The sequence below is a fragment of the Magnolia sinica genome, chromosome 16 (assembly GCF_029962835.1).
Source record: "Magnolia sinica isolate HGM2019 chromosome 16, MsV1, whole genome shotgun sequence".
NCBI lineage: Eukaryota > Viridiplantae > Streptophyta > Magnoliopsida > Magnoliales > Magnoliaceae > Magnolia > Magnolia sinica.
Genome location: NC_080588.1, coordinates 67,117,666 through 67,142,595, shown reverse-complemented (window position 1 = coordinate 67,142,595; position 24,930 = coordinate 67,117,666). Strand labels below are relative to the sequence as shown.

At 41.2% G+C, this 24,930-nt stretch overlaps 1 protein-coding gene across 1 annotated transcript; it reads right to left on the bottom strand.

Annotated features, from left to right (window-relative positions):
* Positions 1-18,844: 18,844 nt before the first annotated feature.
* LOC131229345 (protein FLOURY 1-like) lies at positions 18,845-20,612 on the bottom strand. Its single transcript, XM_058225283.1, has one exon. It carries the CDS (start codon positions 19,986-19,988, stop codon positions 19,077-19,079), a length of 912 nt encoding a protein of 303 aa, XP_058081266.1. The 5' UTR covers positions 19,989-20,612; the 3' UTR covers positions 18,845-19,076.
* Positions 20,613-24,930: the final 4,318 nt, after the last annotated feature.

The window sequence follows — 24,930 nt, the reverse complement described above, 5'->3', positions numbered from 1 at the left end:
TTGAATAAGCCTTTGCTCACTTCAAGTTATGATGAAGTTATTTATAGCTTCTATCCTCAAGGCCATTTTTCCCTCTATTCAGTTATTGAAGCCACTTGCCCACATTTTTTTATTGTTCCCTATGCGGATCTCTTTTGGTTTAAAGGATATTTCCTCAATCAATCATTTATTATTTGGATTGCTTTTTTGTTGTTGATGTCTTAAATATGTAAACTGTATGATATGTTGATGCTATCAACAAACAGGTCAATGCCATCGACGGATGCTCGATGTCATAAGAAAAATTTAGAAAATTCATATTTTATCGCTGGAACGTTTTGGTGTCTTCCTTATGTCATCGAAGGTGTTTGATGCCATCAACAGATCGTCAATGCTATCGAAGTCCCATTGAAGGTGCTTTCCAGCATATACGCAGAACTGTGTAAGTGCGAGATTTATTTCATATTTCGATTATGATTCTCATACAAGCTATATGTATGGGTGTAATCAGGATTTGGGAGAAAAGTTAACTTTTTAATTCATTCTTAAGGTTTCAAGAGTATAGCTTGGGGAGATTCGGGGCTTGTTCGAATCAGTAATCTATATTTCTTGTATTTGAAATTGGTACTGCAATTAGAGTACTTGATTCAACTTTGTGTGCTTCCGCGGTTCACCCAACAATTTCTCTTTAAACTTAAGACAAATAACATGATTGTTAAACCTAAGTTCTTGTGATGGCACCTGCCTTTTTTGCTAGTGTGCTCTTGAGATGAATAACCATCTTTTTCTTTTTTCTTTTTTTTTTATCTTTTTTTTTTATTATAAATGTCCTTACTCTACTTAGTTACAGGAGTATTTGCATTTAAAAATGGGCTCTTCTTTTACTCAATGTTTGCTTTTACCAATTAGTTAAATTTTTTTGTAAAGAACTTGGGAGATCCCATCTCTTCTCTTTTAAGCAAACTCTGCTTTTCGGCTCTTATATGATATCTTTGGAAGGAAATAAATAATCACAAATTTAACAATAAGTATATGTTTAAAGAGATTATCCTCGAAAACATTATGGAGGATACGAGATTGAGAGCTATCTCTGTGTTTGGGCCATCCATAGTGCACAATGTGTAAGGTCCATAGCGACAGCTTGAAACCTTCCAACATCTTACTACCCTATCCATAGGCTAGCTTTGCCCATATGGATATGCACAAATCATGACAAAGCAGTTGGGTCATTTCCTACGTTAAATTAAGCTCTTCCTGCATTGGTCTTTTATGACTTTCTTTATCCTCCAATGCCATCTTAGGTGCTATCTCGTTTGCTAACCCACAAGAGCCTAGACAAAAATGCTTGCATGCATTTAAGTTTATTTGGTCTTTTTAGGTTTAGTTGGACACCATTTGGGACTTCACTTTCAATGCCCAAAATTAGGAGTTTCTTGTCTTTATATCTTTCCCAGCGATGTTTTCCTTGTTGGGGACCGTTGCATAAAACCTTAAGATCTAGCTTCCCAAAACACCAGAATTATGAGATAATAAAGCAATGAAATAAATCAAAGCACAAACCACGCGACACAAGAGATTTTTACGTGGAAACCCTCAAAGAGGTAAAAACCACGGAACCTCGTCCAAAGCAACAATTCACTAAAAAGTAGAACGTTACAACTGATCACAAGCACACACTGCTTGGATCAAACCTTCTTCGCTCACGCAGGAGTGGGTGAACAATAAGAGAATAATGAAAAAAGGAGAGATCTCACCGATCACAAGGACGTAGAAGCGCTGAGACATCGACTACGAAGTATATCACCTCTACGAGCAAAACCTTCATTCCACAAGCTTCCTCTCTCTCTTTTCTCCATCTCTCTCACCTTTGATAGCCCTAAATCCTTTAACAAACCCTTGCAAAGCTTTAAGAAACTCTCTTCTAGTACCCTAGAATAACACTAGGACCCCTATTTATAGTTTAAGCAACTTCCTTCCACACCTCTTGCGAAACCGCCTCAAATTTACGCAGTCTGTACTAAATCCGGACTGAATCTACGTAACTCTCAACTAGTTGAGCTGGGCCCTCGACTGGTCGAGCGGGCCACTCTACCGGTCGAACCTGACCCTCGACTGGTCTAGTACCATGGAATTCCAAAACAAATAGCTCGTTAGACTTTGAGTCGAGCATTGCTCGACTGGTCGAGCAGCCCACTCGACTGGTCGAGCAGTGCCCTTGACTGGTCGAGCAGCGCGGTAATGCCAAGATTTGTGGCATTCGATCCGCACCACATCTCCTTTGAACTGAGGAGGAAAACCCCATCAAATCTCCCTCTTTCCGACTCAGGAGGAATTCGTCTTCTTCAAGTCAGCTAAGTTTTTACAAACCTCAAACTTACCCTTGAACAATACCTTAGTTATCATGTCTGACTCATTATCATTCGTATGGACTTTCTCAAGCTGTAACACCTTCTGTTCCAAAGTATCCCTAATTCAGTGATACCAAATCTTTATGTGCTTTGACTTGGAGTGCTGACTTCGATTCTTGCTCAAGTGTATAGTACTTTGACATCGCAATAGACCACGTGCTGCTCTTTCTTCAGGCTAAGTTCCTATAGGAACCTCTTCATCCAAAGCATCTCTTTACATGCCTCTATGACCGCAATGTACTCAGCCTCTGTCGTCAACAGTGTTATGACCTTCTGTATCTTGCTTTGCTAAGAAACTTCTCCTCCTATAAACGTAAACATGAACCCCGATATAGACTTTCCGGAATCTATGTCACTTGACATATCTATATATGTGTAGCCCTCTAACATAGTTTTTTTGTCACCATAGCATAGGCTCAACCTGAATGAGTTTCTTAGATATTGCAGTATCCTTTTTACTATATCATAGGTGTGGTCCTTATGAAAGGATTCCATCTCCTCTTACATAGCTTTTAACCACTCCCTCTTATGTTCGTTAGCTAGGGCCTCAGAATAATCTTCTGGCTCTCCCTCATCAGTGAGCATAATGTACCCATGCGGCGAGTACCTCTTGGACGACTGTCTATCCCCATATGACTTCTTCACATGTGGCTCAACATGTGAATCAGGTGGGGGCTGCTCCCCCGGTCCATCTTCTATAGGAACTCTCTCATCCTTTGTACCTTGTTGTACTCTCTCGTCATCAGGCACCATAGGAGGAATAACCGGATCCACGTCTTCTAACTCACTCGAACTAGGTTGGGTCTTCTTTGGCTTACAAATGTCTTCTATACCTTGGTCTTCAAAGAAAACCACATCTATGCTCTTGACGAGCTTCTTCTCAGTCAGATCCCACAATCTTTAGCCGAACTTTTTATTACCGTACCCCAAGAACATACATTGCCTGATCTTCATATCGAGCTTGGACCTCTCGTCCTTTGGTACGTGAACGGATGGCCTACATCTAAACACCCTGAGATGACTGTACGATGGATCTTGTCCAGTCCACACCTTCTTAAATACTTCGCCATTCAACGGGGCTGATGGAGACCTGTTTATCAAATACACTATCATGTGCATTGCTTCTCCCCAGAACGTCTTGGGCAACTTCACATGAGATAATATGCATCTGATTCTCTCTACAATGGTGCGATTCATTCGCTTAGCCATACCATTATGCTGGGGATCTTGGAAAATGTCTACTTATGTCATATACCTAGAGACTTACAATACTCATGAAAGTTACCGATGTATTCACCACCATTGTCAGTGCGGATGCACTTCAATGATCTACCTGTCTCTCTCTCGAGGACGTAGGAGCAGATGCACATTGTAGTGGCCCTTCTTGCCATAATTCCAGCATTCAACATCCTTCCTGGTATTCGACTTGCCTCTTGATTTATCTCGGGCCTTCCCGTCCTTTCTGTTCTTTCTTCTCCCCCGTTCTTTTGTAACAAGTAGAGCTGTACACGAGCAGAGTAAGCTCAGTTACTCGCTCGACTCGACTTGGAATTACTCGACTCGAAATGAGTTTAAGCCGAGCGCGTTGATTTTTAGTACTCGAATAGATTTCGAGCAGGGCAATACTCGACTCACACTTGACTCATACTCGACCAGGGGTATATATACCCCAAATTAAAAAAAAACCCTAACTCCCAGTCGCTTTCAGCCTGCCCGTTCAAAAAAACTCTACGCCCCTCCCAGTGCCCGTTCAAAACCAAATCTTTATGTGCTTCGACTTGGAGTGCTGGCTTCGATTCTTGCTCAAGTGTATAGTACTTTGACATCGCAATAGACCACGTGCTGCTCTTTCTTCAGGCTAAGTTCCTATAGGAACCTCTTCATCCAAAGCATCTCTTTACATGCCTCTATGACCGCAATGTACTCGGCCTCTGTCGTCAACAGTGTTATGACCTTCTGTATCTTGCTTTGCCAAGAAACTTCTCCTCCTACAAACGTAAACATGAACCCCGATATAGACTTTCCGGAATCTATGTCACTTGCCATATCTACATATGTGTAGCCCTCTAACATAGTTTTTTTGTCACCATAGCATAGGCTCAACCTGAATGAGTTTCTTAGATATTGCAGTATCCTTTTTACTATATCATAGGTGTGGTCCTTATGAAAGGATTTCATCTCCTCTTACATAGCTTTTAACCACTCCCTCATATGCTCGTTAGCTAGGGCCTCAGAATAATCTTCTGGCTCTCCCTCATCAGTGAGCATAATGTACCCATGCGGCGAGTACCTCTTGGACGGCTGTCTATCCCCATATGACCTCCTCACATGTGGCTCAACATGTGGATCAGGTGGGGGCTGCTCCCCCGGTCCATCTTCTATAGGAACTCTCTCATCCTTTGTACCTTGTTGTACTCTCTCGTCATCAGGCACCATAGGAGGAATAACCGGATCCACATCTTCTAACTCACTCGAACTAGGTTGGGTCTTCTTTGGCTTACAAATGTCTTCTATACCTTGGTCTTCAAAGAAAACCACATCTCTGCTCTTGACGAGCTTCTTCTCAGTCAAATCCCACAATCTTTAGCCGAACTTTTTATCACCGTACCCCAAGAACATACATTGCCTGATCTTCATATCGAGCTTGAACCTCTCGTCCTTTGGTACATGAACGGATGGCCTACATCTAAACACCCTTAGATGACTGTACGATGGATCTTGTCTAGTCCACACCTTCTTGAATACTTCACCATTCAACGGGGCTGATGGAGACCTGTTTATCAAATACACTATCATGTGCATTGCTTCTCCCCAGAACATCTTGGGCAACTTCACATGAGATAATATACATCTGATTCTCTCTACAATGGTGCGATTCATTCGCTTAGCCACACTATTATGCTGGGGATCTTGGAAAACGTCTACTCATGCCATATACCTAGAGACTTACAATACTCATGAAAGTTACCGATGTATTCACCACCATTGTCAGTGCGGATGCACTTCCATGATCTACCTGTCTCTCTCTCGAGGACATAGGAGCAGATGCACATTATAGTGGCCCTTCTTACCATAATTCCAGTATTCAACATCCTTCCTGATATTCGACTTGCCTCTTGATTTATCTCGGGCCTTCCCGTCCTTTCTGTTCTTTCTTCTCCCCCGTTCTTTTGTAACAAGTAGAGCTGTACACGAGCAGAGTAAGCTCCGTTACTCGCTCGACTCGAATTGGAATTACTCGACTCGAAATGAGTTTGAGCCGAGCATGTTGATTTTTAGTACTCGAATAGATTTCGAGCAGGGCAATACTCGACTCACACTTGACTCATACTCGACCAGGGGTATATATACCCCAAATTAAAAAAAAACCCTAACTCCCAGTTGCTTTCAGCCTGCCCGTTCAAAAAAACTCTACGCCCCTCCCAGTGCCCGTTCAAAACCAAAATACCCATCCATTTTCTTCCCCCCCCCCTCTCTCCTCTCATTTCCCCTGGCCGGAGTCCTCTCATTTCCCCTGTTCGATGCCGCCCGGGCCGTCCCTCTTCTTCTTCTTCTTCTTCTTCTTCTTCTTCTTCTTCTCTCTCTCTCTCTCTCTCTCTCTCTCTCTCTCTCTCTCTCTCTCTCTCCCCTGTCCGGTGTTAGTCCCTGCTGCTCATCCTTGCCCTGCCCGGTGCCCCTGTCCAATGCTGCAGCTCGTCCCTGCCCTGCACGCATGGTGCCAGTCGTTTAACTTGTTCCTGTTGCAGCTCCCCCGGTAATGTGGTGTTGATTTTTTTTTATATAAATTGTTAATATATGTCAGAAATTAAATTTTTTATGGTGTTCATTTTTTATTATTTTTTGTATAAATCATTAATATATGTCAGAAATACTCATATTCGACTCAGCTCGATATTTGCTCGAACTCGGACAAGCAGAGCACGAGCTAGGCATCTGAGCTCGAAGCCCAAGCCGGGCCGAGTACGAGCTGGGACTCAGGCAGTGCGAGCCGAGCACAAGCTGGGCAATACTCGACTTGGCTCGACTCGTGTACAGCTCTAATCACAAGGGCCTCTTGTTGAGTAGACCCCTGAGACTTCCTCCTTGTCTCCTCATTGAAGAGACAACTAGTTACCTATTCCATGGACACCTTTCCGTCTGACATAGAGTTACTCAGAGACACCACCAATGTCTCCCAACTATCAGACAATGAGCTAAGCAATAGCAAAGCTTATAATTCAACGTCCAAGACCATCTTCATAGCGGAGAGCTGGTTCAATATATTGTTGACTTCATTCATGTGCTCGGCCACAGAACCACCATTTTTGAACTTGAGATTCACAAGTCGTCTTATCAAAAAAATTTTATCGCCGGCTGTCTCCCTCTCATACAACCCTTATGATTTCAGCCATAGGCTAGCGGCTGAGGTCTCCATAGACACATGGTGGAATATGGAATCGTCCAGTCATTGTCTAATAAACCCCATCACCTTCCAATCCAACTTCTTCCAATCATCATCTGACATATCCTTTGACTTTGTTGATATACCTTGAATTGAAGAATACAAGTCCTTGCAATAAAGCAAGTCCTCCATCTTAGCTTTCCATATGGTCCCATTAGAACTATTGAGACTGATCATCCTTGATGAGCCACCTTCCATAATTCAGAACCGATCCCACTCCGTTCAACCAACCTGAACTCTCTGATACCACTTTGTTAGGAGTCATTGCACAAAACTTTAGGATCTAGCCTCCCAAAACACCAGAATTATGGGATAATAAAGTAATGAAACAAATAAAAGCACAAACCATATGACACAAGAGATTTTTACGTGGAAAACCCTCAAAGAGGTAAAAATTACGGGACCTCATCTAGAGCAACAATTCACTGTAAAGTAGAATGTTACAACTGATCACAAGCACACACTGCTTAGATCAAACCTTCTTCGCTCATGCAGAAGCGGATGAACAATAAGAGAATAATGAAAAAAGTAGAGATCACACCGATCACGAGGATGTAGAAGCGCTGAGACATCGACTGCGAAGTAGATCACCTCTACGAGCAGAACCTCCCTTCCACAAGTTTCCTCTCTCTCTCTCTCTCTTTTCTTTCTCTCTCTCTCTCTCTCACTCTCACATTTGATAGTCCTAAACTCTTTAGCAAACCCTTGTAAAGCTTTAGAAAACTTCTTGAATTACCCTAAAATAACCCTATGACCCCTATTTGTAGTTTAGGCAACTTCTTTCCGCACCTCTTGTGAAATCGCCTCAAATTTACGCAGTCCTCACTAAATTCGAACTGAATCTGTATAATTCTCGACTAATCGAGTCAGGCCCTTGACTGGTCGAGCAGCCTACTCGACCGGTCGAGCTTGACCCTCGACTGGTTGAGTAGCACGAAATTTCAAAACAAATAGCTCGCTAGACTCTGAGTCGAACACCGTTCAACTGGTCGAGCGGCCTACTCAATTGGTCGAGTAGCGCAGTAATGCCAAGATTTGTGGCATCCGATCTGCACCACATCTTCTCTGAACTGAGGAGGAAAACCCCATCATTCCTAACCTACGTGGTTCTATGTGCATTTGAGGAATTGCCTTGGGTACTATTTTAATGCCCATGCTCGCATCTTTTATAAGAGAAATAGTGCCCTCATTGCTAGGATGGTGGGTGTCCTTTATTGTCGGTCCCTTGCATCATCTCTATTGTTTAGCTAGCTACGCTTTTTATTTATTATTTTATTAGTTTTCTACTCTCTTGCTCTATCGATGATCTTCTTCTTCTGTTTTTCTAGCTTAGGGTGTGGGCGTTTTTGTTTCTTTCTTCTTCTTCTTTCTTTTTTTGTCCGAGGTGTGGGTTTCTTTGTTCCTTAGCTAGGGTATAGGCTTTTCTTTTTTGCTTCTTTTACCTTTACCTTTACGTTGGTGTAGGCTTCTCTTTTGCTTTACTCACCTAATGTTTGGGCTTTCCTCCCTGGTTAGAAGTGTAGTCATTCCTTGTTTTTGGCTCCTATGATTCTTAGCCTTCTTACCCTTTAGAAGTAATAAAATTTTACTTTTTGTAAACATGTTTAACTTTAACCATGATTATTAGATGGCTTGTAAAGAGGAATTATGAGATCCTCCACACAAGTATCCTCAGGTTTCAAGTTTTCAGTATGGCAGCCCACGTTTTAGTGATCCAGACCATTGGTCCATAGATCCACTAATGTGGATGGACCATGCCTTAAAAATATATTGGATAGGTCCACAATTTTATTTTATTTTTAATTATTGGTTAGCACGTTACTACACACACAGTCACACCCCACTTGGGAAAGTATACCAAGACCTCATTGTTGAAATGAGGTTATCTTCACTCACTCTACTACTTGAGCCATGGACAGGTCCACATTCAACTTAAAAGGAGGTCTAAATTGGCGGCTAGGATTTTCCAACCTGAGATGCTTTGAGGTTCATCCATCCATCCACATCGGACCAATGGTCCGGATCACCATCAGTGAGACTCACTTTTGCAAACTAAGGGTCGAAGTTTCTTGCTGAGAAGGGAGAAAAACGAGTAATGTGGTTGTCCCATCTAATCTGTGTCAGTGACCCAGCACTCTTTTTCCATGCACGTGGCAATGATCCATTAGATCTAGACCGTGAACTGGGTCCAGTGATGGACGGGCATGCCCCCAAAATTATAGTTGTTGGATAATCCTAGCCATTGATTGGTGTAACTTTGGATTAGAAACACGCGGTTTGGAAAAAAAAAGAGCCCATCCAACGGTCTACATGCAACGGGAAAACGTCATCAAATCAATGGATATGATCATCCAAACCTTACGATTTGTGGGCCTTGAGTCAGGCACCATTGGAGATTTCTAAAGTTTCGTTAAAAAAAAAATTTATACTATGGATTCGTTAGTACCGTTTGTTTATTACAATGAAGAAATCTTTTCTAAGCCCACACGCGGGTACAAGTCAGCTAATTCACGCGCCACAACTCATGCCATTGTGTCACACGAGTGAAACATCCAAGCCATCCATCATGTCTAAGTCACCGTGTAGATGTTACGGAAGGAAAACAAAGATGTTTCATTGAGTACACGTGTCAATTCTTTTACATCGGTACATTCGTTCAGTTAACTGTGGCCCACCTGACTAGTGGAATGATCTTATTTTTGGGATACAGAATCTACATAGCCGTACCCTTCGGAGATGGCTTGGATATCACACGTGTCTACTACACTGGCATGTGGTGGCCCGTGCAATAGCTTATACACGCGTGTGGGCTCAGCGAAGCTCAAGTACTGGTGTCGATGAGGAATTATGCGATGCTAGCCCAGGATATGCACACTAGACTAAGTTTGTACAAGTGGGACCCATTTTGCAGTGATCCAGACCGTTGGTCTGTTGGTATTTACGTGGATTGATCATGATCCTGAAAACCTACGGGATGAAAAGATCATAGCCACCAGTCGTTTGTTGAATGTGAATTGTTGTTGCATCTCTTATTTGAAGGTTCCAAATTGAAAGGTTATGATCTGTCGAATTCAAGATGCTCTTGAGGCACTGCACATCTATAGTGGGCCCAACAGACCAGCGGCTTGGATAACTGAACCACAGATGTTGTGCATGTGCATGGGTCAAGGCAGTCAAGGATATTATAATTCCTCTTGATCTTGATAGCCGATTACCCCTTCCAATTTCCAAAAGCCACCCAAAATTTCCGATTTTTACTTTGCCCGAGCGGGGCCCATAGCGCGGTGATCCGAGCAGTTTATATTACGGGCCCACAAAGATGTCATACGTAAAACCCCCCTGACTAGAAGCGGATTGGTACTCCCCCGACCGGTACAAATGCTATATATATGTCATACGTAAAACCCCCCTAACTAGAAGCGCATTGGTACTCCCCCGACCGGTACAAATGTTATACATATGTGTGTGTGTGTGCGCACGCGCGTGTGGAAAATGGTTCTATGCGGTGGAGCTCAAGGAAAATACTCATGAGGTCGAGCTGCATGGGCCCACCATGATGTGTGTCGAACATCTATCCCATCAGTTAGATGTAACCTGGGCTTAAAACTCAAGTCATTCTATGACTTGTGTGGGCCATGCCACATATAAAAGTTGAGAGGAGTCACCTTCCATTAAAACATTCATAATCATTTATTGGACCCACCGATATGTGTTTCACAAATTAAGTTCATCCATTACGTGTGTCCCACTTAGATGAGGGGTTAAAACAAGTTTCAATTGCATTTAAATTTCAAGTGAGCCTTATCAAGTATTTTTATATATTTTAGGCATGTCTTCACATAAGTTTAAATAATATGACTTACCTGAGTTCAATATGCAATTGATTTTTCCCATATCTCATTATTTAAAGGAGATTCATCAAATGTACGGTATTGGTGTTCAACATACATCACAATGGGGCCACATAGCTCAACCTCACGAAAAGTTCTCATGAGCTTGATATATATATATATATATATAAGCTTTTAAGGGTCAAGCACCACTGTTTCCAATTGTATTGCCTACCTGGTGTTAGACCTATTATATTTTTTTTGTGTCATGTCTTAAAATAATTTTACAAAATAGATGGACAATCGTAGATATAAAGTGCATGCATCAAGGGGGCAGTACGATGAGGCCACATCGTATTGGATGAGGAGGGCTGCACCTAATCAGCCCTCATCCGCTGTGTATCCGTATTTGATTTGAGGGCATATCAGTGGCATCATCATGCTCTTCCACATTGGCCTGCTATCTAATCAGATCTTGCCATCTAATCAAATCTTGTCTTCTTGTCTTCACGTCTTGTCATCACGATGGATAAAGTTGGGTCCTAACAATGGTTTTGGTACAAAATCCATATCCTACAGAAGAATCCTAGCCTAGAAACGGATGAAGTTATTAACTTATTGGAAACATTGGTAGCTTTTAATACTCATTCACTACTTTTTTCCCATGGTACGGTCCACTTAAGATTTAGATCCTCTTAAAATTTGGGGCAACGGCTTCAAATGAGCTGAAAAAATGGATAGACGGTGTGGATATGAAGCACATTCAAACAATAAACTGATGGTAGCCATCCCATCAATAAACTGCTGCTCTTTTATAAATGCTTTAAAAAAAAAAAAAAAAGACTTTAACAGTACTTTGCATTTGGACCATCCGTGGCATCATGGTACAATCCCCACCGCTGATAAGATAGACGATCCAAGACCATCAGGCCCACTTCGCCAATTCTACATCCCAGGAGCCCACGTGGCAATCGAAATCTATCCATCAGATGACAAAACTGAGAAGATGGGGTACTTTCTTTCTTGTACAAGGAATTATCACATTGGTTTTTCACTTGAGCTGTGTGGTACCCCTATGATATGTAAGTTCCATCTAATCCTTCCATTAGATGTGGCCCTCATGGTAGGCCTAGATTCAAAAATCCCAGCCTAATCCATAGCTCAGTCGGACCACACCAAAGGGAAAAATGGGGATGTTGGGGAGGCAACGCCCACCGTATAAACTTTCAGATGGAACGTGGGTTCCACCATCCAATCCTGTCATCAGGCACACCTCACCAGGATGAAGGGATACCAAAATTCAGGTGCGCTGCACTACGTGAATATATGGGTTTTAGGAGCGATTGTACAATGCACCCTGTGGTGTCCACCTGCGTTTTTTTATGGGACTATGATCCTTTAGGATATATGGTAAACATGAGAATCAGATGTACGGTTTGGATTCTACGCACCCATCGTGGGCGAGCCTAGATGGCTGGAAAAGTACATACATCAAGGTGGGCCCCATGGTAAGGGTTGCATCAGATTGGATGAGATATGAGCTGCACCTAGTCTGTTCCCATCCTTCTCTACTATGGCATGATTTGATTGGACATCGTATCACTAGATTATTGTTGTTGGATCGAACAACTTTCAAATATGCTTTACGCTACCCATCTCTAAATAGAAAAAAAACAGCAAAAAGAGCGAAAATGACTTGAATGAGACTCATAACCCAGGAAGAAGATGAGACCTTGGCCATAATGGCCCACCTCAATATGTGAATTGTATATCCACGTTGTTAATCTGTTTTTTTGGCTTATTTTAACTCACAGTCTAAAAAATGAAGCTGATAACAATTTCAGGTGAACCACACCACATGAAACAATAGCTAATGGCCATTGGAAACCTTTTGTGGGCCACAAAAGTATTAGATCAAGCTGATTTTTATTTTTTCTTTTCATTCAAAATGACCTTATCAATAGGTTAGATGGCCAATAAACTTTTTTGGGATCACATCCTAGAATAAGCTGCAAAAACATATGAACGGTTTAGATATGCAATGCATATATGGAGGTGGGCCCTACTGTCAGGGTCTCACCCAAGTTGCGCTCAAGGGGAGCTGGGTCATCCTAGCCGTGTAAAATGCGACCAGGACATCAACCTTTAGGAAAGAAATACAAAGATGTTTCACTTTCAATGAAAAAGAGGGCAGCTGGAATCTTCCAGCCTGGGGAATTTTGGCGGATAGACCATCCACGGTGTGGCCCATCACATCAGCGGTCTGGGATCACCTATCCATGGCTACGCTTCGCCATATTAGGATGTCCAGAGGGGCTGTTTGGAATATGGTCAAGTTGTCACTAATAGATGTGACAACCATGGCTATGGTTTGTCCATACCCACATGCATGCTAACCATGGACAAATGATCATGAATATCATACCATTGGACCATCGATCACACCTCTTTCGAGAGTCATCCATCATCGCCATTGCATGGTGACTCTGTCATATATTCATTTTGTTCATCTATTTTGCCATTTTATTTCAAAACACAGGCTCAAAATTGAAACACACGTAAAGCTCAAGTAGACCATACCATAGTAAATATTGGAGATTGAATGCCTACCATTAAAAACTTCTCAAGTACTAGGGAAGTTTTGATTATGGTGATATCTGGGTTTTCCCGTTTTCCATGTTTGTGTGACCTTATGAACAAGCTGGGTGACAAATAAACATTACCAGAGGCTCTGGGAAGGTTTTAATGGTGATCATCTCTATTCCCACTGTTTCTCACAGTGTGATCCACTCGAGCTTTGGAAATGATTCAAATTTGGGTTCATGCTCTATAACAAGCTAACAAATGAACGTGGATGGCAGCCTCTCTGCAGGGTCACATGGCACATCTCTCATTGATGACGCTTTATAACTTTGGTGTAGATGAAGATTATATTTATCCATGCACATGCTTGCCATATTTAACTGTGCTACGTGTGCAATCATCAATGTTCAATCACTTTTGATATGCATATGTGTAACCATTATCTTTGAAAAACAAAAAATGTAATAATGTATAATATTCATGATAGATGCGTGCATGCACTCGTGTAAGTGTACCATCATTTATATTTTAATCTATACAATAGCATAGTCTATCAATACATGATTAAGGGTGCTTGTCAAACAAGGAATGAACCCATTACTCATGCCTATGACCAAAAGATAAAAGACAACTGACCAACGTACCAAAAGCTCTAGCACTAATGGGTAAGTAGCAGTTTTTTCTTTTTTCCTTTTTCTTTTTGTTTCTTTTTGTTAGCTTGTTAGTGTACCCCATTGGCAGTTCACACTTCACGGTTAGCCACCCCCACTAGGGACTGATACCAAAACCTCAGTGTTGAAATGAGGTATCTTTCACTCAGTCTACCACTTGAGCTAGGGATCAAGGTGTAAGAGTGGTTTATTCTCATATGCAAGTCCCCTCAAGCAAACTTCAGCTAGACCTCTCCATGGGCAATTCCCATTTCGCACCGGTTGTCTCCGAGTCGCATGGTCCTATAGTGAGCCTCACCTCATAGCCATTTTGCATCTCATAAGCCCTACCTTTTGAGCCACCACACTCCCACATATGCATCCTTGAAATCACACCAAGATGCCCCACGTCACTCGGTAGCCTCAGCAACTTACCCAAATCAAAACACGCCTTGATGCACCTCATTGATTGGATGTGCGGTACGTGTGGCACTTTTTAAAGGCCATCAACCAAAGCTGAACCATTGATTGGATGGACCACATATGTACCTTGATAGTGGCCATCCAAACAATGAACTGCTGCCCTTCTACAATTTCGTTCCCTTAACTGCACTTTGCTCCGTGGCATCACGGTGCAATCCCCACCGCTGATAATCAGGTCCACTGAGCCAATTGTACATCCCAGGAGCCCATATGTCGGCCGATATCTATCCATCAGATGGCTAAAAACTCAACTGAGAAGGTGTGGTGCTTTCTTTCTTGTATGAGGAATTATCACATTGGTTCTTCACTTGAGCTGTGTGGTACCCCATGATATGTAAGTGCAATCCCCACCGCTGATAATCAGGTCCACTGAGCCAATTGTACATCCCAGGAGCCCATATGTCGGCCGATATCTATCCATCAGATGGCTAAAAACTCAACTGAGAAGGTGTGGTGCTTTCTTTCTTGTATGAGGAATTATCACATTGGTTCTTCACTTGAGCTGTGTGGTACCCCATGATATGTAAGTGCCATCTGACCCTTCCATTATATGTGGGCCCCATGTTTGGCCTAGTTTCCAAAAATCCAGCCTCATCTATAGCTCAAGTGGACCACACCAAAGGGAACAATGGGGATGTTGGGGAGGCAACCCCACCATATAAACTTTCAATGGGATGTGGGCTCCACCATCCAACCCTGTCATCAGGCACACCTCACCTGGATGAAGGAACACCAAAATTCAGGTGGGCCGCACCACGTGAATATATGGGTTTTACGTGTGATTGTACCATATACCATGTGGTGTGTATCACCTAAAATTTTGATGGGACAATGATTCTTGGGATGTACGGTGAACATGAAAATCAGATTACGGGTTTGAATTTTTTAGAGGTAGGGGCCGCATCTAATCCACTTCCATCCATCCCTAATGTGGTGGGATTTGTCCATTTGGGGTCATTTGAGGAGGGTTTATTTAATATATATGGACAATTATATTGGAATCCATGTGAATTAGAATAACCGCATTTTGAAGTGTGTAACTGAAATCCAGTAATTGGAATTATCAAATTATATTTGGCAACATGTATTTGAAATAAAAAAAGGTGAGTAAGATGAGTTTGACATGTGAATTAGTAGTAATAGAAATCCATGTGAAATGAAATCAGACAATTTGATTGTAATTTCAAAAAGTATCTTTTTAATGTATTGATATGAATTGGATTCTAATTTATTTCAAATACACTCAGCAATGCCCATTACCACTAATTCACACCAATTCAAATTGATTCATGCCTCCGAATGACCCCTTGGGTTCAACACTCATTTCATGGGCCACCATGCAAACAAAAAATCCATTGGACAATCTTAACCATTGCAAAATTCAGGTGGGCCAAAGTATGGGGAACGGTTGGGAGGGGACGTTCACCCATTGAAACCTTCCCATGTGGGGTCTACCATGGTGCTGTATGCAATCCAACCATTCATCAGAGGCACCTCATCAAGACCAAGCGATACACCCAAAATCAAATTATTCCATCCATAGCACTCGAATTTCAAGGTTTTAGGCAAGATTTTACATTGGTCCCTGATGTGTGGCCCACCTAAGTCATGGATTAGCCTGATTCTGGGTTATGCACAGCAACGTTGATGCAAGAATTTCACTTCATAAACACATCACAGTGGGGCCCACAGAGCTTAATGCTACCGTAGCTGGACCCTCTGATCAAACCCCACTTTGTCAACTTACGTTGAGAAATTTTTTTTTTAAAAAAATGCAACTTTAATCCCTTATATTTGTGTGGACAAGTGGGTCCCATGGCCCAATGGCCCAGACTGCTGATGGCCCTCCAGGGATGGGGTTCAACAGAAACCTGCCTGACTAAACAATCCCAACCATTCTCTATGCTTTGCTAGTAGACAGTTAATAAGAGAATACACCAATGGTCCATATTGAGAGTAGAAAAAGCCAAATGTCCTTTAAAATAAAAATAAAAATTGAGAAATCCGAATATTAGGGGACTACTTCCTATTTGGAAGATTTTGCAGGCATGGCCCACCGCTCAATCAATGGTATGTCCCCTCATCCCAATGTTCTTGATAAACAAGCTGTGGGGTACATCAGCTCAAAGTATAATGATTATCCATTGATGGATTCTCATATATTTCATGACTAGCATTGAAATATTGAATTTCATCTATTTCAATTTTAAAGGTCCTATTTGAATTCAAGTAGAAAATTTAATATTTCTCGGACAATAAACATCTTATATCTGTGTTGGCGAAATTACTATCATTGAGCTGAAAACATTTTCTTGCTAGAAAAAATGGAACCATTACAAAATCTGTTCTTGCTAGCATATTTCATGAGCATGGGACCTAGAAAGCTCCGTAATTCTATAGAGATGGGCTGCTCTTATAAACTAGTCAAGACTTTTCTAAGATTGTAGAACCCATGGTCCCATGGTCTTGAATGAAAATGAATAAGAAAAGAAAAACAGTGACCATGAAATCTCAATCTAAAGAAACAGCGACAGGCCATGTATGGAGAAGCAACATCAATCAATTGCAAAAAGGGAACAGCATGATATGAATATAAAACATTTAAGGCTGCATTTGGATGGGGAAGTGATCTGAATTGCAAACATAAATTTAATCAAGGGGGTAAAGAAAAGAAAAATAATGACGTAATTAAAAAACTGAAACTTCATGTCATCTAATTCATATGACAAGATTGTCCACTCATGAAAATAGGATGGCCCAAAAATTGTTCTAATCCTATCGTCATGTGGGCCATATGATAGAAAGGACAACCGCCAAAAGAACCTTGAAATTCACGTGGTGGCCCACTTGATGACTGGGTTAGGATGATTTTGAGGCATCCCATTTTCATCATGGGCTAACCATGTTAGACTAGTTGGATGCCATACAAACACCACAGTGGCCCCACACCCTAGCTAGTTGCATTTACAAATAATTATAGGTGAGACCTTACCATCTGTTATTTCCAAGAAAAAAAATCACAACAAAAAGGGCTGCGAACAACATTTTCCTAAAATTATAGGCCCTGTTTAGTTCTCACATAAAAATCAAGATCTTCTGATTTTAGTTAATAGATATGTTAGAAAATCGTCTACATGTAAGCGATTCCTTAGATCCAACAGGAACAGAACTTGTGGATGTGTGTATTTGGAATTCACCTTGCCGAACATCATGAATGAAGCCGTGCCCAGTGAACAATAACTACTTGTTGAATAGCTGAAAATGATAGCTAGTGAAAATATCGATACAAAGGAAAATGAAAAATTAAAACAAGCAAAGTACAGTCTCCAATACAAACAACACTCCAATAGTTGTATAGATCTATATGAATTTCAGCTTTTCGGATTTGTACAGGCCAGATAGCTTCAGAAACTATTTCAGTCTAAACACCCAGAAATTGGGATTGTTGGTTGCTATTTTGACAGAACCAATATGAGATATGGAAACAGAAGATAATGCTGCGAGATTATTATATTAAAAAAATAAATCTCTGAGCTGCTATTGTCCCATGCCGGATTTGGGCAGAGCCCATTTTCTCTGCTGCCAAAATGGTGATCATCAAAATGTAACAAAGAAAGGCTGTGTTTGGATGCAAGATTGAATTGGATTGTGAACATTCAGTTTAGTCAAGATGAAAACAACAAGAGTGAATGACACATCCGAGTGCTGAAGATGAGGAAGCAGCTCTCAAATTGCAGTCTCTTTCCTTCCATGCCCATCTCGACAGTAACGTAACTGCAATTTGATGCCCATACACTTAATAAGGAATGCTAAGGGAGGGAATTACAATATGGTCATTTCCACTCTAGTGACTAAAAAACATTCACATCGATATTGCATCCAGACATGCCCTGAAGGGTTTGCTACAATTGTATTTTGTTTGAGGTGTTCCTAGAGATCTTCTGTTTGGTTGGTGCAAACTGCTAACCTGCAATCCCTTTTTTCCTTTTTCTTTTTGTTGGAAGCTTGGATTTTTTTGAGCAAACTGCTAACTCACCACACCATAGAAAACAACCTGTGGGACCTCCTCGTATATCCATATACATACATACATACATACATAGACATATATGTGAATGGCATGCAACATGTTCAACAGATGAAAAATTCATGCAACTAGTTGTGCAATAGCAGAAATGGAACTTACCAAAACTAGTAAGTTTTTAACTTAAAATCCTACTTTGATCCCTAAAACAATTGAATTTTGTGAAGTTATATGAGAGCTAATGAACCTTGGGTGATTGGCCAGGGTGTAGAGCTCGTTGATAGCTTACTTACGATTTATTATAAGCATGAAATGGATAACCCGTTCAAATATCAAACCTTTGGAAATACCTTGATGGAGGTTAAAAATCCATACAGGAAATCACAGAAACATATAGCAGTATAGAACTGAAGTTTTATAGTATAACATACAGAAAAAAAAAAACGATAGGTAATACATCCTTATTGATGTTAATAAAAGACTGTCAGCTACATTATTCCCAAAATCGCATTTCTACATACAATCATTTAACATGAAAAGGGTGATTCACACATACATTTCCATCAAGATGTCCATCCACTAATCCAAAAACATTGAGAACTTACATGAGTGATGAATCTATATCAAGAGAACCCATTAGCCGATCTGCACAATCATCTACGGAAGTTAAAGACAGATTCAAATTGCACTACACCCCACTGATCGATCTGTTTCACAGTCTTTCGACTGATATTCATCATCATGGCATTCTTCTGCTTCATTACTGGTCTCATCGCATGCATTTCCCTTGAACAACCTTCTCCGACTCTGCTTCAATTGCTTCTCTTCAAGGCTCCTCTCCAATTCATGTGTCGATACAATCCATTGAAGAGCTCGAATCACTTCTTGATCGTAAAGCTGCTTCTGCTCAGCAACACTACGGTACTGGCGGGCCTCCATTTCTATCAGATTTTTCTCGTTCTGAAGGCGCTGAATCATTGCAATCGCCTCATTGGCGGCAGACGCAGCAGCCAGCCTTTCTTTTTCAAGCTCTAAATAAACAGCATTTCGACGTTCTCGTTCGATCAGAATCATTTCTTTTAGATGTACAACATCATCTTCCTCATGGCCCTCACAACCTTCTTCTTTCTCTTCATCTTCTTCCGAAGACTCTCTTGCCTTGAGAATACTACTAAAATTCCCATTTCTGCAATACGTAGAGTCCCCTCTTTCTTCTTGGCAACAACCCAAATTCTGTCTCTCTTTGAAAAACTCATCTCTTTTCAATTTTTCAAGAAGGAAAACAGTAGAAACTTTTCCAAATTTACAATAATCACCGCCAAAAGACTTGTTTGGACCCGAAACATCGCCAGCATCCTTCCCGGAACAAAACCCATTTCTCAAATCACTTGATTTCCTCCTAAACATGCCAAGAAATCCATGCATTCCCTTGCAATGACTCCCCACTTGCAAGAAGACCTTCAATCCCAAAACAAACGCAAGAAGCAGCATCGAGATATTTGAAATCACCGCGAAACACTCAAAGGCCCAGGAGCCGCATCCAAAATCCCATTTCTGAGATGGGAAGTTCAGGTATGAAGCAACGTCCATTCTTAGAAAGGAAAAAAAAAAAAAAAAAAGACCCCCAAAATAAAAAGACAGAAAGAGTCTAGAACAGATTCTCAAGGAGCGGAGCAAAACAAAAGAAACCCAAGATTTCAATGTTGGTTTGGTGCGTTTTGCTTATCCAATTCAAGCAACAACACATGCAATATTCTCTCTCTCCTCTCTCTAATTTCTTCTACTTCCTCTATCCAGTGCTACAAGAACAGAACAAATGAGAGGAAGAAAAAGCAAGGGAAACCAGAAATTTATTCTTGGTTTTGCTCATTCAATCCAATCAAGAACATGTATTGAATGGATAGAGAGAGACAAACAAGCTTATCTTCTTCTTCTTCTTCTTCTTTGATTTCTACAAAATCCAATCTCCAAGAAAAAAAAACAAAGAGAAGGAGAGAAGGAGGGAAGAGAGACCCAAAATTCCGATGTGGGATTTGGGTTATTTGAATACGAAGGCCGAAATCACGTCACCCAGATCAACCAATCCATAGAATGAGAACGCATGAGTCTCTTTTCTTTCATTTATTTCTTTCTTCTTCTTTCTCCTTTTTCTTCAAGATGGGTCACCTTTCTTGAATGTCTGCTCTACCTCTCCTTAATGGTTATTCGAGAAGGGAGGGTCGGGGAGAGAGAGAGAGAGAGAGCTGGAAGGGGTGTCTGCAAGGAGACTGGAGCCGTCGGGATAATATCGGAATGAGAAAAGCTTTGATACTCTGGCCGGAGGTGATGTATGCTACGCAGGCACTTGAAATAGAATACGTGGCATAAAGTAAGAATTGTGACACTTCCACTTATGACTTAATGGACGTTAGAAATGATAGCTATCCAATGGTTTCTATTTCAACACACGTGTCCCAGAATCAGAGATCAGCACAGCTCAGACGATCTGATTTTAGCACTGTTCGGTTTTATCTAAGTTAATGTATGCCACGTGTACAATCTCCAACTGACCGTGTATCAAGCGGGTAGTCTGCCAGAGTATGAAATAACAGTTCTAGAATCGTTACTGCACCTGCATTAAACAAAAGTCTGTGGGTTGTATGGTCAAAATCAGGAAGCGGCTAGTGGGGTGAGGCCCTCACCAACCTTTACAGTGGGGTAGATACTCTGTGGGGCCCATCGCAATGTATGTGTTTTATCCACGCCGTACATTCGTATTTTCAGCTCTTTTGATGGCATGAGACCAAAATTCAAGATGTCCAACACTGAAGTAGACCACACAAAGAAAATGGTAAGGATGATGATGCCACCGTTAAAACCTTCCTATGGCCCACAGTATTATTTATTTGTCATCAAACCTCTTAATAAAGTCACGGATGACTTGGATGAAGGGAAAACCCCTTAAGTTTTCAATAGTAGGTATTCCATTTCGACCGTTTTCTTTGGTGTGGTCTACTTTAGTTTTAGCTGTGCTCAAAGTTTGAGCCGGACAGATAGATAGACATTGTAGATACATACATCACAGTGAGCCCTGAAGAGTATACCCACTATGATAAATGGTGGTGATTACTAGGGCTGAAAGTTGGGCGGGTTCAACCGGCTCGACATTGGGTTGGGCTTGGGCAGGATATATTATGTTTGGCCTCAGGCTCACGCTATATAAACACCAACCTAATAAATTTTGGGTTAGACTCAAGCTGTAGTCTCAAGTTGCTTGGCCCAATCCGAACCCAATTAAATATATAAGTTCCTTATAAATTAATTATAATTGAGTGCAGATCACATATGTTGAAGGCATGAGATATTCTAAAGCCGTTAGGTTTCGTCGGTCCACATTATTTCTGTTGATTAAATAGATTGGGTAATATACAATTTGGCTTCTAAATGAATAATTGTCCTATATTCTAGCTTATTTGTTTAGAAAAAAAAAAGCTTCTTCACATTAAATAATTACATATATAATTAATAATATTATATGTATAAAAAATAAAATATGTATTGAAAATATCATAGATACGTGTAATAATGAAAATATTAGCATATATCTACCCCACCAACCCACCAAATGCTTGGGTTTAGAATTTCAAACCCGTGGTTGGTTTGAGTTGGATTAGGATTGAGGTACGGGAACCTTAGGTGAGGCGCACCAACCCGACCCACTTTCAACCCTAGTGATTACATCTATAAGGCTATCTCGAATGCTATGGTAGGCCTTGTCACTTGGACTCAGCCATACCCACGACTCAAATGGAACACGTTGCATGGAATAACGGGAATGAGATGTCAAGTATAAGTAGAAACAATCTGAGGCTAGGATTGGTCGATCAATCTGATTTTGGGACTGTTCGGTTTAATCTGTGTTATTGCATTCCAGGTGTGCAATCTCTGAGCGCGTGCGTATCAAGCATCCTCCTCTGCCAGAGTATTTAACAACCCTACTGCCCGTAGGGAGCGGATTTGCTGCGGTACCGGCCTAACCCCAGACGTTTTGGCCCTTAACGTGGGCCTACCTTAATGCATATATCTTATATCTACACTGTCCGCCCATTTATAAATATCAATGACACAGATCCAGATCTCAGCTGGACCATACCATTAAAATTTTATTAAGGAGCACATAAGTTTTGGATAAGCTGATCTGATATTTGTCATTTCCCTTCATCCAGGTCCATGTGACATTAATGGAGGGAAAATAAACATTACGGTGGGCATTAGGAAGTTTTTAATGGTAAGACATTCATTCACCACTGTTTCCTAAAGTAGGTCCACCTGATATTTGAATTTGCTTAATTTTTTGGGTTCTTTCCAAAATGATCTCAAAAAACAAATGGACGGCATGGATATAGAATATATACATCAAGGTGGGCCCCACGGTAAGGTCCACACCTTCTCGGTCGAGGGTGGGGCCGCACCTAATCCGCTCCCATGGCCGAATAGGACAACGGGAAAGTTGTGGGGCGCAAAAAACGAGGCAAACAGGGTTGGCGGAGACTGTTGCGTGACTTTCGTACGAAGCCTAGGCGTTACTTTCAATGACGTGTATGAAATAACTTCACATTGATAGATCCACACCGTCCATATTGTTAGCCAGCCACCTTTTGTACAGGAACCCAAAGATTATTCAGACTCAACTCTCAAATGGGCCACACCGTAGGAAACTTTGATATGGGAAGTTCCACCACTAAAATCGACTAAACTATGTGTGGGGTACACAGGCATGTATATATTCTATAAAATCCACTCATCTGACGTGTAACACACGGATGAATATATTCTCCGAGAATCAGGACATTCCAAGACTCAAATGGGCCACACCATGTGAATTTATATTTTTACGCATGATTTTAATTTTTTCCTTACGTTGACTTATTATTATTATTTTTTGAATAAATTTTAATATCTATGGTTAAAATGTATTTTTTAATATGATGGACGGTTTCGATCTGATGATCGTTTATCTTACGCAGCGATTAGTTACCGAAAATCAGTACCTCCGCGTGTCTATGCAAGTCAGAGCGTGGCAGTCGAATGGTTGGAGATTTGTGGGAGAGCGGTTATCCGAGTTACGATGGTGATAAAACTGAAAATTGGGGAATTGAAAGGGACGTTTTTGGAAATTGGAATTTTTGCCTGCAGGAGGATTGCTATGGATGCGCGCCGAAGATTCTCGCGGATTCTGCCCCACCAAGAGCTGATCTAGACCGTTCATCTGTAACAAAGCCACTTAGATGTTTTGTTTGAAAGAAAATATCCTCATTTATCAGAAATCTGACGGTCCGTTCAAAGTTTAATTTGAAGGAAGCCGTTCGTATGGGCTGAAATGATCTTTGATCGGCTAGTGCTACGAGAATCATACGAATGAAAATAGATGAACGGCATGGATCATCAGTTCGTAGGGACCCTGATCGGTTAATTTGCTGGCGGGCCTGCAACTGCAATGAGAAAAAGAAAAGACCTTGCGATTGAGACTCTCTGTATGTGTCACAGCGCACGTGCGAAATTGGTATACGTGTGTGAGATCAGAGCTTTTCATTAGGTGGGGACGCTGCAAGCATACTCTGGTGCAAGAAATTAGGTTGGTCCACTTACCAGGTAGGTTGTATCTTTACATTGAATATGGACCGTTGGACATCTTTTGCAACCCTCATTTATCTTACAAACGGACAAGCCTGATTTATAGGCTAAGGTAAGTTGGCGTCGAGGCCCACCTAATGAATGGACTTGATCTTGAACACGCATGGCATACTACAAATGTGCGAGTGGGGCGCATGGGAGCGAGTTGTTGTGGAATTCCTCGACATGGTTTTTGCATTTTTACCTTTACCTCAATCCAAACGGTCCAGATGGTGGAACCCACTTTACAGATTGGCCGAGCCCCAGTATCGGAATGGGTGGACCATTACTAATCTTTGAATCATCAAGAATAGTTCGTTAAATCTGGATAATTTGATTTATTTTTATTTTTAACCTTTTATTTGGTGCGGGCTACCAATTGACGGTTTGGATCAGCCAGTTAATCCGACCCTTGGATTATGTACAATGGGAGCCACGTTTTATATGGGCCATACCCTCCCAAGTCATGGAAATTTTTTGGTTAATTCAATGCCTAATAATGGGACAATTACGATCACCTTTTTAGCTTGGTTTTGTGGATATGTACCATTCACAATGGGGGGCACATTTTGGAAGGCCTGGATTGAATTATTTTATTACACGTGTATAGTGGATGCACGTGTATGGTGGATTTGTGCATGATCATGATCCCATGGAAGCAAATTCTTTAAAACATATGTCAACAGGAGTTAATGTAACAAAAGGCTACCTAGGATCCAACGTATGGTGTGTAACATCCACTCAATTTAAAAAAGCACAAGAATAAATTAATTCAAAACACAAGTAGACCACATCACAAGAAAATAATAAGAATTTGATAACACTGTTGAACTCTTCCCGAGTCCTACCATGATATTTATATGCCACCCAACCATTTCAT

What these genes read in the sequence shown, in the direction of transcription:
- LOC131229345 (XM_058225283.1), bottom strand. Translation starts at nt 19,988, where the DNA reads ATGGACGTTGCTTCATACCTGAACTTCCCATCTCAGAAATGGGATTTT.